The sequence below is a fragment of the Echinops telfairi genome, unplaced genomic scaffold, assembly GCF_000313985.2.
Source record: "Echinops telfairi isolate 266 unplaced genomic scaffold, ASM31398v2 ScPeMD7_41;HRSCAF=154, whole genome shotgun sequence".
Lineage (NCBI taxonomy): Eukaryota > Metazoa > Chordata > Mammalia > Afrosoricida > Tenrecidae > Echinops > Echinops telfairi.
In genome coordinates, this window is record NW_022103939.1 from 3,399,286 (window position 1) to 3,411,606 (window position 12,321).

At 36.9% G+C, this 12,321-nt stretch overlaps 1 protein-coding gene across 1 annotated transcript; it reads right to left on the reverse strand.

The window, feature by feature from the left end:
• Positions 1 to 11,429: 11,429 nt before the first annotated feature.
• Positions 11,430 to 12,321, reverse strand: LOC101664421 (olfactory receptor 51F2-like). The gene is given in 2 exon segments (XM_013008554.1): positions 11,430 to 11,540; positions 11,542 to 12,321. Coding segments are annotated over 2 exon segments (891 nt in total).

Consider the following 12,321-nt stretch of genomic DNA (forward strand, 5'->3'; position numbering starts at 1 on the left):
AGTGTGTATGAATTTGTTTCTCTAATCAACCCCTACTAACACAGTATGTCACTTAATAACTTGGAAATTTATTCTCAAACTTTTAATAGCAGATGACTGATTTTTTAAATTTCAATTGAGTATGATCTATGAACGAACTTATTTTTTTAACCTCAAATTATGAAAGGAAATATTTATGAAGCTATGTCTCCGGTCACTTCAGATGATCAACTATAATTTTGAAATAATCTGTAGCTGTAAACATTTTACAGTAATTATTTTAGTAAAACTTTATATTGTATCTTTTCACATAAATAATACAATTTTCTTCTTAAAATAACATATTTAAATCATTTATTTTTTAAAATCTGATGACACAATTTTGAAAGCCATAAGTCATTATGAAAAATTTTAACAAACTCTTATTTCTGCTTCATCTAACTGAATTTCAAATTTGGGGCTGCCTAGCAATAAGCTGCTGGAATTGGTCGTTACTTATTTCGGAAACTCCTTGGGAAACAGTATCATTCAATTAATAAATTGTACTGTTTCATCCACAGACTTCTTCCCATCAACTATTGCTGACACTTTAATAGCAACAATTAACGCAAGATATTATGTCACATAAAGCTAACTTTTTAGTTTTGGCAATTCAGTAATAAGTTTTGTAAGATGCAGGTAAATACATTTTTTAGACAGTAACAAATTTTTCAAGCCATTGTTTTTCCTAATTTTAAGATTTTAAAAGTTATTCAAAAGATTCCTTTGTTTTATCACTGTACGTTGCATGTTTGCTGTTAAGATGTCATTTAGTTTGGCTGATTTTATGCTTTCCACAGCCAAATAAACCTCATTACAAATTAGCAGAGATTTTCGCACACCATCATTAGTAGAAGTAAATCCATATCACAAAAACAATTAGACATACTTTCTTTTTCTGGTCAATTTAAGTGTACCACAACCTGATAGTGAAGACTGCCACATTGTCAACAATAATTTTACCTTTTGTGTCTATATGGCCACTTATCCATAGCTGAAAATATTTTTGTACCAAAATGTAAACAAATATTGCAAATAGTATGAAATTAAAATTGTCTTTATGTGATCTTAAAAATGGAGGTCCACCTATACAAATACATTGGTAATGGTGGAGAAGCATTATTAAAATGGTCTTTTGTTTTTACTTGCAACAGCCATTTTTAAAATCTTTTTTTAAAAATTTTTAATCAAACATTCTAACAACATAATCCCCAAATATACTGATTTGATACTCACATGCTAATGAATGATGGTAGGAAAATATTTAAAGTATTTTCCATAATTAAGTGATTGTTTCTGTAAGAGAAAACTTTGTATGTACAATGAAATCACTTCAATTTATAACATAAAATAATCTCAGATGTGAGCGGCGGAGTTTCGGACAGACTCCTTGGCGTGGTGTGGTGTGACGGCATGCCCGGTGCAGAGTGTGTTCAGAACCAAAGCTACAGTGAATGACGCAGCGGTGCTCAGAAACATCTCAGATTTATTGTGTCTGGTTTTAAATTAATATTTGGTCGTTGTTCATTCAGAAAATTATTATCGTTGCTGAATTTGTCAACACCGCCCCTCACATTCTATTCTGTGACCACCACATGAGGTCATGACCGGCAGTTTAAGAAGCTTTGAAGGAGAGGTCCATGAAAAGGATGAAGTTCCTCAGGGAGATGCAACGATGGCCTCAAACGTTAGAGAATGGTGAGGACCAAGCGCTGGATCTTTCTGTTGTACAGACAGTCATTGTTAGTTGCAACCGACTCAATGGCACCGAAAAATAACAACGAGTGTTTGATGCGTTATCAACTCTTCTCGGGGATCTGAAACCAGAACTAATAGATTGGTGGAGGGGTGTGCAGGTAAGCAAAACTTAATAAGAAATGTCTTTCTTTTTACTTTGTTTTTCATTTTTATTTAGATAATATAGTGTACTGATCTGTCCATTTCAGAAATAGCATAGAGATTCCATATATCAATCTTGAAGTTTCCTCAAATGGTAACATCTTGCAGAACGCTCATATAAAATCACAAAATGACATGGACGCAATCCATTAATTTTATTCAACTAAGTGGCCCAAGATGGTAATATTCATCCATTAAAAATGAGCTCTGGTAAAGGCGATTATGTAATTATAAAAAGAGGATAAATGAATAGATCTCTTAACAGATTTACAAAGCATTTTTTAAAACAAAATGAATAGCATTGTATTGTTGGATACACATTAGCTAGAAATATACTTCACAGTAAGAACAGAAAGGTGGTGGGTAAAAATGTCACCAGCTGGTAATGCCAATTTTCAAGAAGATACTAACAGAAATAGAAATGGTAAATAAGTTTAAGAAGATTAATTATTAAAAGATTTCTAATATATATTTGGTAGCCATTCTTCACAAAGCCTCTTTAAAAATACATAAAATTATATAAATTAATAATTATGTCAATGTATTGCTGAGTTTATAAAATATATGCATAAAATTTACTAAAATAATGGTTGTTGTTCTTAGGGGTCGTTGAGTCAGTCCCAACCCATAGTGACCCTTCACAACAGAATGAAACACGGCCTGGTCCTGCACCATCCTCACAATTGTTCTTATGCTTAAGCACATTGTTGTAGCAACTGGGTCAATCCATCTTATTGGCAGCCTTCCTATTTTTCACTGCCCCTCTACTTTCACAAGCATGATGTCCTTCTCCAGGGAATGGTCTCTCCTAACAACATATCCAAAATATGTAAGAAAAAGTCGCATCCTCGCCTACAAGGAAAATTCTGGCCTTACTTCTTCCAAGACATATTTGTTTGTTCTTTTGCCAGTCCATAGTCACTTCCAATATTCTTCTCCAGCACCCCAATTCAAATGAATCAATTCTCCGTCAGTATTCTTTATTCTGTAAAACTTTCACATGCATTTGAGGCAATAGAGAATATCATGGCTTGGGTCAGTCTTATCTTAGTTCTCAAAGTAACACCCTTCCTTGTCAATACTCTACAGAGGTCTTATGCAGCAGATTTACCCAGTGCAATGTGTCATTTGATCTCTTGACTGCTGCAGCCAGGAACATTGAATAATAACTATTTATACAAATAGAAAGAGGGAATAAATCTATTTATGAATAGCATTTCAATATGAGAGGGCTTCAAACACTTTAATTTGATAAAATAATATTATGTTTACCTCTAAAAGTTGATGGAAAAATGGTGTTAAATGATAATGGAATAGTTCATGAACTTTTTGAAACTGAATCATGTCTCACTGTCACTAATAAAAATATAACTAAGTTAATAATAATATTAAGTTAATATAAGTTATGAAAATTAAGATATATATTGCAAGCTTTCAAAAACATTTGAGAAAATATTTTAAGTACAAATAGTGGAAAAGGCATTAAATAATTAAAATGTATTAGAAAACACCCACTCAGTGCAAAAATAAGCACTAAAGATACATAGGAGGAAAAAATCAAATGTAAATACAAATACATGTGATACATTAAATGCAAATTGATTAAGTATTTCAAAATATGGAGATTGTTATTCTGCATTAAACAAAAAGAGCATGGCTAGCATGCAGATTTGAGTTTTAAAAATAGTCTTCAACAAAAGAAATCAAAGCTTCTTGGATAAATGACTGCTTCTAAAACTGAAAGATGAGATGGTAAATCTTTACAGAGCTACCAGTTTTCTCTTTTTCCCTCTAGGAGTGACAGGTGAATTTGAAACACTAACTTTGTGGTTAGTAACCCAGTACCTAACACACAGTGCTACCAACTTTCCTTAGGATTATTATTACTAAGTATAAAATAAATGTACATAAGCCTGTACTCATAAAATAAATGGTTGACTAAATTAATACATAGGGCAATATATACACAAATTAGAATATGAGGGGGCTTCAAAAAGTCTATGAAAATGGAATGAACAGATAATGGAATTTTTCTACAGATTTCATAAGCCTTTTCATTGTTTATTAGTATTGTGCAAGAATCACATGCTACAACATATGGTAAGTGAAAGAAACCAACTATAAAAGACCATGAACAGTATGACTTTATTCCCGTGAAATGTTCAGCACAGGTAAATCTATAGAGACAAGAAGGAGATTGGTGTTTGCCGAGGGATGGGGTGTGTCATTTGTCTCTCTAGTCATACTATGGGGCTTCCCTCTTGCAGTGATGTTGGAAGTTATGGCAACACTAATTCAAATACCAGCAGAGTCTACCATGGTGAACAGGTTTTCCCAGAACTTCCAGAAAAATAAAGACTGACTGCCACTGACTTAATTCCAACTCATGGCAACCTTATAGAGCAGGGTAGAACTGTCCCTGTGGGTTTCCTAGATTGTAACTCTTTACGAGAATGGAAAGTCTCATCTTTCTCCCAAGGAGCAACTAGTGGTTACCTACTACTGACCTTCCAGTTAGTAACCACTACACCACCAGCCTAGGAAGAGGGAAAAGGCAGCCTGCTTCTGAAATATTAGTCACTGGAAACATGAATAGCATAACATTGTCCAATAGATTGCCAGAAGAGGAGCCCATTAGAGTGGAAAGTATTCAAATTACAGCTGCTGAAGATCGGCCTCCTCAATGTAAAATCAACCATAATGAGGTGGGTGAAGCAAAGCTTTCACAACCCTCACTTATTGATGTGGTATGATTCAGTATATGAAGAACAGCTGCAAGCATCCATTAAAAATCAGAAGGTGAGATGCCCAAAATATGATTCTAGGAAAAGTGCAAATGGTCAAAAACATAAAATTAATTCTAATATTGACCATTTTGGATGAGAAACTCATAAGCTCACATGGTACACTATGAGAGTGAAAAATTGAAGAGGACAGAATGGAGCATTAATTACTATAAACAGCATTTCCAGATCTATCTGGCAGTACAGTGGTGTCCATGTTAAAATAATACCAACAACTCTACAAAGACAAAGTCATAGCTATACACCAACTACTAATGACTAAAATATAGAAATTTAACATTTTTACCAGCTTATGTGGTCTGAAATTGATCAAAGATGCAATCGAGATGAATTGATAATTACTAGCCCTGTTAGCACAGTGAGCTATGCTTTGAGCTGCTAACCACAAGGTTCACAACCACCAGCCACACTGTTCCTGCTCCGGTCTCGGAATCTCACAGGGACAATCCTATCCTATTCTTACAGAGCCACTATAACTCAGATTCAACTCAATGGCAGTGAGTTTAAGTTTTGTGTGAGTTGGTGGAATGGGAATGTTGGAAACAAGGAGAATAAGCACTTGGACAATATGTTGTGAGAAAAATAACACTAGACATTGCATGATAGAGTTTTGCAAGACCAAAAACTTACAAGCACCCTTTTTAACAACATAAACAGTGACTATACATGTGGATCATGCTGAATAAAATACACTGGAATTAAAGGGATTTCATCAGAGGAAAAAGATCACAGAGAAGCTGAATTATCAGTCAGAACAAGACTAGGGGCCAATCATGTAAAGGATTCCTGCACAAGTTCAAGTTGAAGCTGAAAAACATGAAAACAAGTCCATGAAAGAAACTATGAGCTTAAATTATCCCCTCTAAATTTAGAAACCATCTCAAGAAGGAATCTAACATATTGAACACTAATAAACAAAGACCGGGTGACTTATGGGATAACAGCAAGAACATCATATATGAAGAGAGTAAAAAGTCATTTAAAAGAGAGGGAAGAAAGAAAAGATAAAACGGTTATCAGAAGGGGCTCTGAAATTCACTCTTGAATGTAGAATACTAAAGCCAAAGGTAGGAATGGCAAAATAAAAGAACTAAACGTATTTCAAACAGCAGCTTAGGAGGACAAAGTGAAATATTACAATGTAATATACAGACATCTGGAGTTAGGCAACCAAAAGGAGAGAATGTGCTAAGTGTGTGTGATAGTTAAGGTTTAATGTGCCAACTTGGCCAAGGAACACATGTGGGACTAATTGAAGGGCAGAGAGATAAATGGCTCAGCGACCCTCATCTTTCTTGTCTCTTGTTCTCTGATGATCGGACCAGCGTGCGGCTACCTTAGCTAGTTCTCTGCCTCAGCTGGCAAGGCTCACTTCCTGCAAGACATCCCAAGAAGAAGACACATGGACCTACCCTGATGCAATCCTGGGTGCTGAAGCAGCCATGTGGAGACCCCTGCCAGCGTTGAGATGCTGACACACTCACTGATTCAGCTTTCCTCTTGCAGTCAGCAGCATTGTGTGTTTCGTGAGTTGCAGATCAGTGTCAGACATATGGGCTCATGTCAGACTTATGGGCTTAGACTGGACTGGGTTGGGATGCTTTCTTAATGTACACTTACCCTTTATATAAAACTCTCTCTTATAAAATATGGTGTGTTTATGAATTTTGTTATGCTAGTCTACCCAGACTAACAAATTTATGGACACTCATATTTGTATAAGGAAGAACATTTAAAAAAAAAGAAAAAGAAAGAACGAACTTTATATAAAACAGTAATTGTGTGTTAAGAAAACATCCCGGCCCAGTCCAGATCAAGTCCATAGTCTGATATTAGCCCATATGTCCAATATCAATCTATACATTCCTCTTCAGACTCACGCAACACATGCAATGACACTAAATGCAGGAAGAGCAAATGCCTGTTGGTGGAAAGTCTTTAGGAGCCAATGGTGGGGGATGCCTCTCAGCACTGGTGTAGGTCTCCACATGGCTCCTCCAGCCCCAGGGCTCTGACTCTGTCAGCATGGCTCCATGTGTCTCGTCAGCAGGAAGATTAAGCAGAGAAAGCAGTGGAGCATGTGTCTGGTTACCAGTGAGCTATTTACCTTCTTTGCACCTCCAAATGAGGTCATACAGCTGTGACCTCATTGACAGACTAGATTCCACCCCTTTGCAAGTTGACAGTAGATTATGTAACTGCCACACTAAGCATTCCTCAAGCTGAGACAACTGAAGGGGAAAATCAAGCCTCAAGCTGTAATATTGAAGGACTCTTATGTGCAAAATAATGATATATATAAGAAATATCAAAAGAAGATCAAAGAAATACATAGTATACATGTACCAAAATTGGTGGGCATTTGTTAATTTCAAAAAACAGCATTATGATAAATAAAAAACTAATTATATTGAAGAAGTTCAAACTGCACTGAGTCATCGCAGAAGACAAGGTTCCAGAAACGAATGCAATAATTATGGAAATGTTTCAACAACCTATGCAGCAGTGGGGGACAGCTACCTAGACAGCCACCTTGAAGAGTCCATATTTGTCCCCATTATAAAGAAAGATAACCCAGGAGAACACAGAAATGATGGGAAAGTATCGTAATTACCACACACATGAAAGTTTGTTTAAGATAATTCAAGCGTGGTTGGAAGAACTGCCAGAAATCCAAGCCTGCTTCAGAAGAAGAAATAAATGGAAAGAGGGATATCATAGTTGATACAAGATGGATCTTGGCTGAAATCAGAGAATACCAAAAAGATGTTTACTCGTGTTTCATTGAATATGAAAGATATTCGAGTGTGTGGATCACAACAAATTATGGAGAACATTGCTCAGAAAGGGAAATTTAACTGTGCTCAGACACAATCTGTACATAGACCAAGAAGCAATCATTCAACACAAAGGAGATACTGCACAATTTTAAATTAAGAAAGATGTTCCGGGTTGTATTCTTTCATCCTCGGTGTTTGATAAGTATGCTGGGCAAATAATCAGAGACACTTGCCTGTATGAAAAGAACGCAGCCTAAGGGAATGGGGAAAGCCTCCTTAAACTGCCCTCTGCCGATGACACAACCTGGATGCTGGAAGAAAAGTTAAAACAAACAACAACAACAAAAACAATAAAAGCCAAACTCGCTGCCATAAAGTCAATTGTGACTCACAGCAACCCTTAGAGGAGAGGGTAGAACTGCTCGTGTGAGTTTCCCAGAGACTGTTGCTGTTTACGGTAGTAGAAAGTGTGTCTTCTTCTCGTGGAGCGGCTGGTGGTTTAGAAGTGCTGAGCTGTTAGCAGCACAGCCGAATGTGTCACCACTATGCAACCAGGGCTCCTGGAAGATAACTTAACATACTAATAATAACAATAAAAAACTACAGCCTTCAAAGTAGATGACAACTCAACAATAGAGATAAAAATACAAAGGAAGCAATAAGCAGCACAAGAATGGAGAAAGATTGAAGTTGTCCAGGGTTTCATTTTGCAGTGATTTGCAATCAATGTGCAGGGAAACAGCAATCAGGAAATCAAATAGCAGCTTGCATTGGGGAAAGCTGCTGTAAACCACATCTTTAAAGTACTAAACAGGAAAACCTCACTTTGAAGACAACGGTGCACCTGTCATAAGGTGTAATATTTTCAATCTCCTATGCAGGTGAGGGTTGAACAATAAATACGGCACAGTGGAAAAGAATTGGTGCCTTTGAACTATGATGCTGGCAAACAATATTGAATATACCATGCACTGCCAGAAGAATGAGCACATCTGTCTTGGAAGAAATACAGCAAGGCGATCCGTGTAAGTGAAGATGGTGAGCCTTCCCGCACGTTGGCAGTGCTATCAAGCCACCGAGACGGTCAGTGAAAAAGAGTAAAATCCTCCGTGATGCAGACTCACAGCAGTGGCTGCAGCGATAGGAATGTTTGTGGTGATGACTTAGAACCAGGCTCTGCTTCCTTCTGCGGTCCATAGGATCGTTTTGAGATGAAAACAACCCAGCCACACCTAGCAACAGTACTGGAGAAGGAAGTGAGGTATTGCTAATGGGCACAAGTTCAAACTCTGGAGGGATGAACATGTTCAAATATTGATTGTATCGATGGTTCGGTTCTGCAATTCTGTGAATATATAAAAATGATTTTAGCAACTTAAATGAGTGACTTTCAGCCTGTCAATTAGATCCTGGGAATGCTTTTTATTAAGGAAGGAATTGGACGACACAAGGACGATGGAATAGACTCCGACGCCCAGTCTGCACCCAACCTAGAAAAGGAAGACAATGCGTGTGAGAAAAAGTCTTACTGCTTTTGCTCTGGGAGTGAGCAACATTTTCATGGGAAAAATGTAAGGTAACATATACACACTAGAAGACAAAATAAGATAAAACCGCTCGATGGAGCTACAGGCAAAAAGTGTGCAAAAGAATATCAAAGAGTAAGTAAAAAAAAAACAATCTAACACCTGAGATTTATTGGAGGTTTTTTAATCCAAACATGCAGTATTCAAATGTCTTATTCTAGCCCTCTGCCCTGTGCAGGACTTATTTACACCATCTTAAGCCGCATAAAGATATCTGCTTAGGTGAGAGGAATAAAAGTGACTGTTTCCATCACGGAAAGGAGTATCTGCACAAATAAAGGATGGGAACTGTTTCTTGCTGCTACTATTTCTGTATTATTTCCATGTTCTCTTTTTGTCTTTTTATTCCTCCATTACGTGCTTACCCAGGTCCTTACATCAAATACTTACTATAAAAATAACTGCTGTGGTTTCTGTTTTCCTGTCTGGAGCCTCCCTGACAAACCCACTTAACTTTCCTTCAAAGAGAGTGATGAAAGACAGCATCAGAAAGCCAAACAGATTAAATTATGTCTGTATGTGGTTTCTGTTTATATGTACACTTCAAAGAAAATTAATATAAGAATTTACCAAAGACAACATCCAGGCAGCCAATAGGCATAACAAGAAGTGTTTGTGTTTATTACCAATAAGGGACATACAAATTAGAACAACTATGAAGTACCACCTCACACCCACACTTTTAGAAAAATTTTTAAAATCAGAAAAAAGGAAAACAAAACAAAACAAAAAGCTGGATATGATTTGGAAATTGGAATGCCTATACATTGCTGGTGGGAATATAGAATTGTACAACCATATGGAAATCAGTATGCCCCAGTTTAAACAAATGCAAAAACAAGTGTCTATGATCCAGCAATTTCTCTACTAGGGTATATACCCTAAAGAAGTAAATGACAGCCTACAAATAGACACATGCATGCCTGTTTATTGCAGCAATTTCCATAATAGCAAAAACATGGAAACAACCAAACACTCTGATTATAGAGAAATGGATAAACAAACTCTGGTACATTCATACAATGGAATATTATGTATAAAAAAAGACAATTCTCTTAAACACCATGAGCTGGACAGAACTAGAGAATATTATGCCTAGCAAAATTAGTCAGTGTTATAAATAGAGATATTTAATGACACCATTATTATAATAGAAAAAAAAGAAAGTTGGATTTACACCAAAAGATAAGACATTGAAGACTACAAGGGGCCCAGGGATGGGAGAGGGGGCAAGAAGTGGGGAGGGACAGGTAATGATAGAGGGAGGGAGGAAGGATGAAGGAAAATAAGAGAAAAAAATCAATATTTATAGGGGGGTTAACAGAATATTTTTACTTATTTCATTTGTTGATATGGGTTGTGCACCTCTATAGAGTATGCTACTTTAGAACCCCAAATACATGAGGTGGGTTTTTCTTTAATGAGAGTGAAGGCTCACAGCCTTAAAAACCCTCCAAATTCTTTACCATTTAGATTTAATATTGGTCTGAATGGCTACAGAAGGCGGAATAGTGAAACTGAAGTGGACTTTTAGTCTTTAGTGACATATAAGTACATTTCAGACATACGGCAAAAAAGAAAATTAATATCTTTGTGATGAGCTCTTTTACACCCAGGGTAGGTTTATCATGCCATATGATATTAATGCTTTCTGAAGAAGCAGTACAGAATTCAGCTGAATCAAGAAGTATTATTTTTCACAGAAATATTTTCTCAAGAACAAGAAAAAAGTAAGCAAAACTGACCAAAAATTATTAGGGTATTTAAAAAGCTAGTTGTTCTCTGAGAAGGTCAAGGAAGCCGTGGGATAGTAGGGAGTTTAAGAATATTGAGGATAATTTATTAACCACAGATAATTATAGATACTTGTGACAGATTCAGAGGATAAGATATAGGTATTTATGTTTTTAATATAAATTTCATTCTCATTTATCAACAGATATATATGGTGGTCTTTCTCTCTGCACAGGAAAAATGTGAGACAACAAATACAAAAATCAGTCTTCTTTATATTTGTTTATTTGATGTGTTGCTTTAAACAAACTGAAGCCACATTTGCATGATGACCTAGATAATTGGTTCCTTAGGTAGTTAAAAACCATTCTTAGATTACAAAAGGTTTTTCATTTAAAATAAATGTTCTTATCATTGTGGTTTTCATTTCAAAAGGTTATACTGCTTAGAAATTCTAGCTCATATTTGCCTCTCTTAACCTACCATCTTACTTGAAACTAAGTGGGCTCTTAGAAAATTTTGGGTCAAAAATAATTCCATGTAATTTTATCTCTCACAATGTACTTTTCGTACCTACAAAGAGAATAGGACTTGAAAAGTTAAAATACTTATAAGTTAATTGGCACCTTGAGATTGAGAACTTTTACAACAGCCTGGCGTGTCTGTTTGGTCTTCACACTATAAATAATGGGGTTCATCACAGGGGGGATTAGCAGGTAGGGCATTGGCAATTAGAGTATGTACATAGGGTGGAGCTCGCTTCCCAAATCTGTGGACAAAGGACAGACTAAGCAATGGGATATAGAATACAGCCACAGCCCCAATATGGGAGATACATGTGCTGAAAGCCTTCTTCCTTTCTTCTGGGGACGCAATGCTGAGAACAGTCTTAATGATCAAAACATATGAAAGGGTGAAGAAAATGAAGTCCACCCCAGCAGTGCGTATCAGGGCAAACAAACCAACTGCACTGTTGATCCTGGTATCTGTGCAAGAAAGCATTATCAGGTCAGGGTGAAAGCAGTATGAGTGATGGAGCACATGGCTACCACAGAAGGACAATCTTTTCAGAAGTACCACCAAAGGAGCCTGGATTAGTGTGCCCCTGCTGACAATTGCTACTCCAATCTGGGCTATTTTCAGGTCAGTTAAAATGGTGGCATACCTAAGAGGTTTAGAAATGGCCACAAAACGATCAAAGGCCATGGCCAACAGCACTGAGGATTCCATGACAGTGAACAGCTGAATGAAGAACATCTGTGACAAGCAGGCATTGAAGCTGATCTCCGTGGCATTGAACCAGAATATTCCCAACATGGTGACCAGGGTGGAGATGGACAGCCCAAGGTCAGTGGTGGAGAGCATGGACAGGAAATAGTACATGGGTTCATGGAGGCTGGGCTGAGAGATAATGGCAAAGAGAATCAGGCCGTTTCCTGAGAGGGCAGTTCCATAGAGAAAGCAGAAGGGAATGGAGATCCAGGCACGATTGACTGTCAT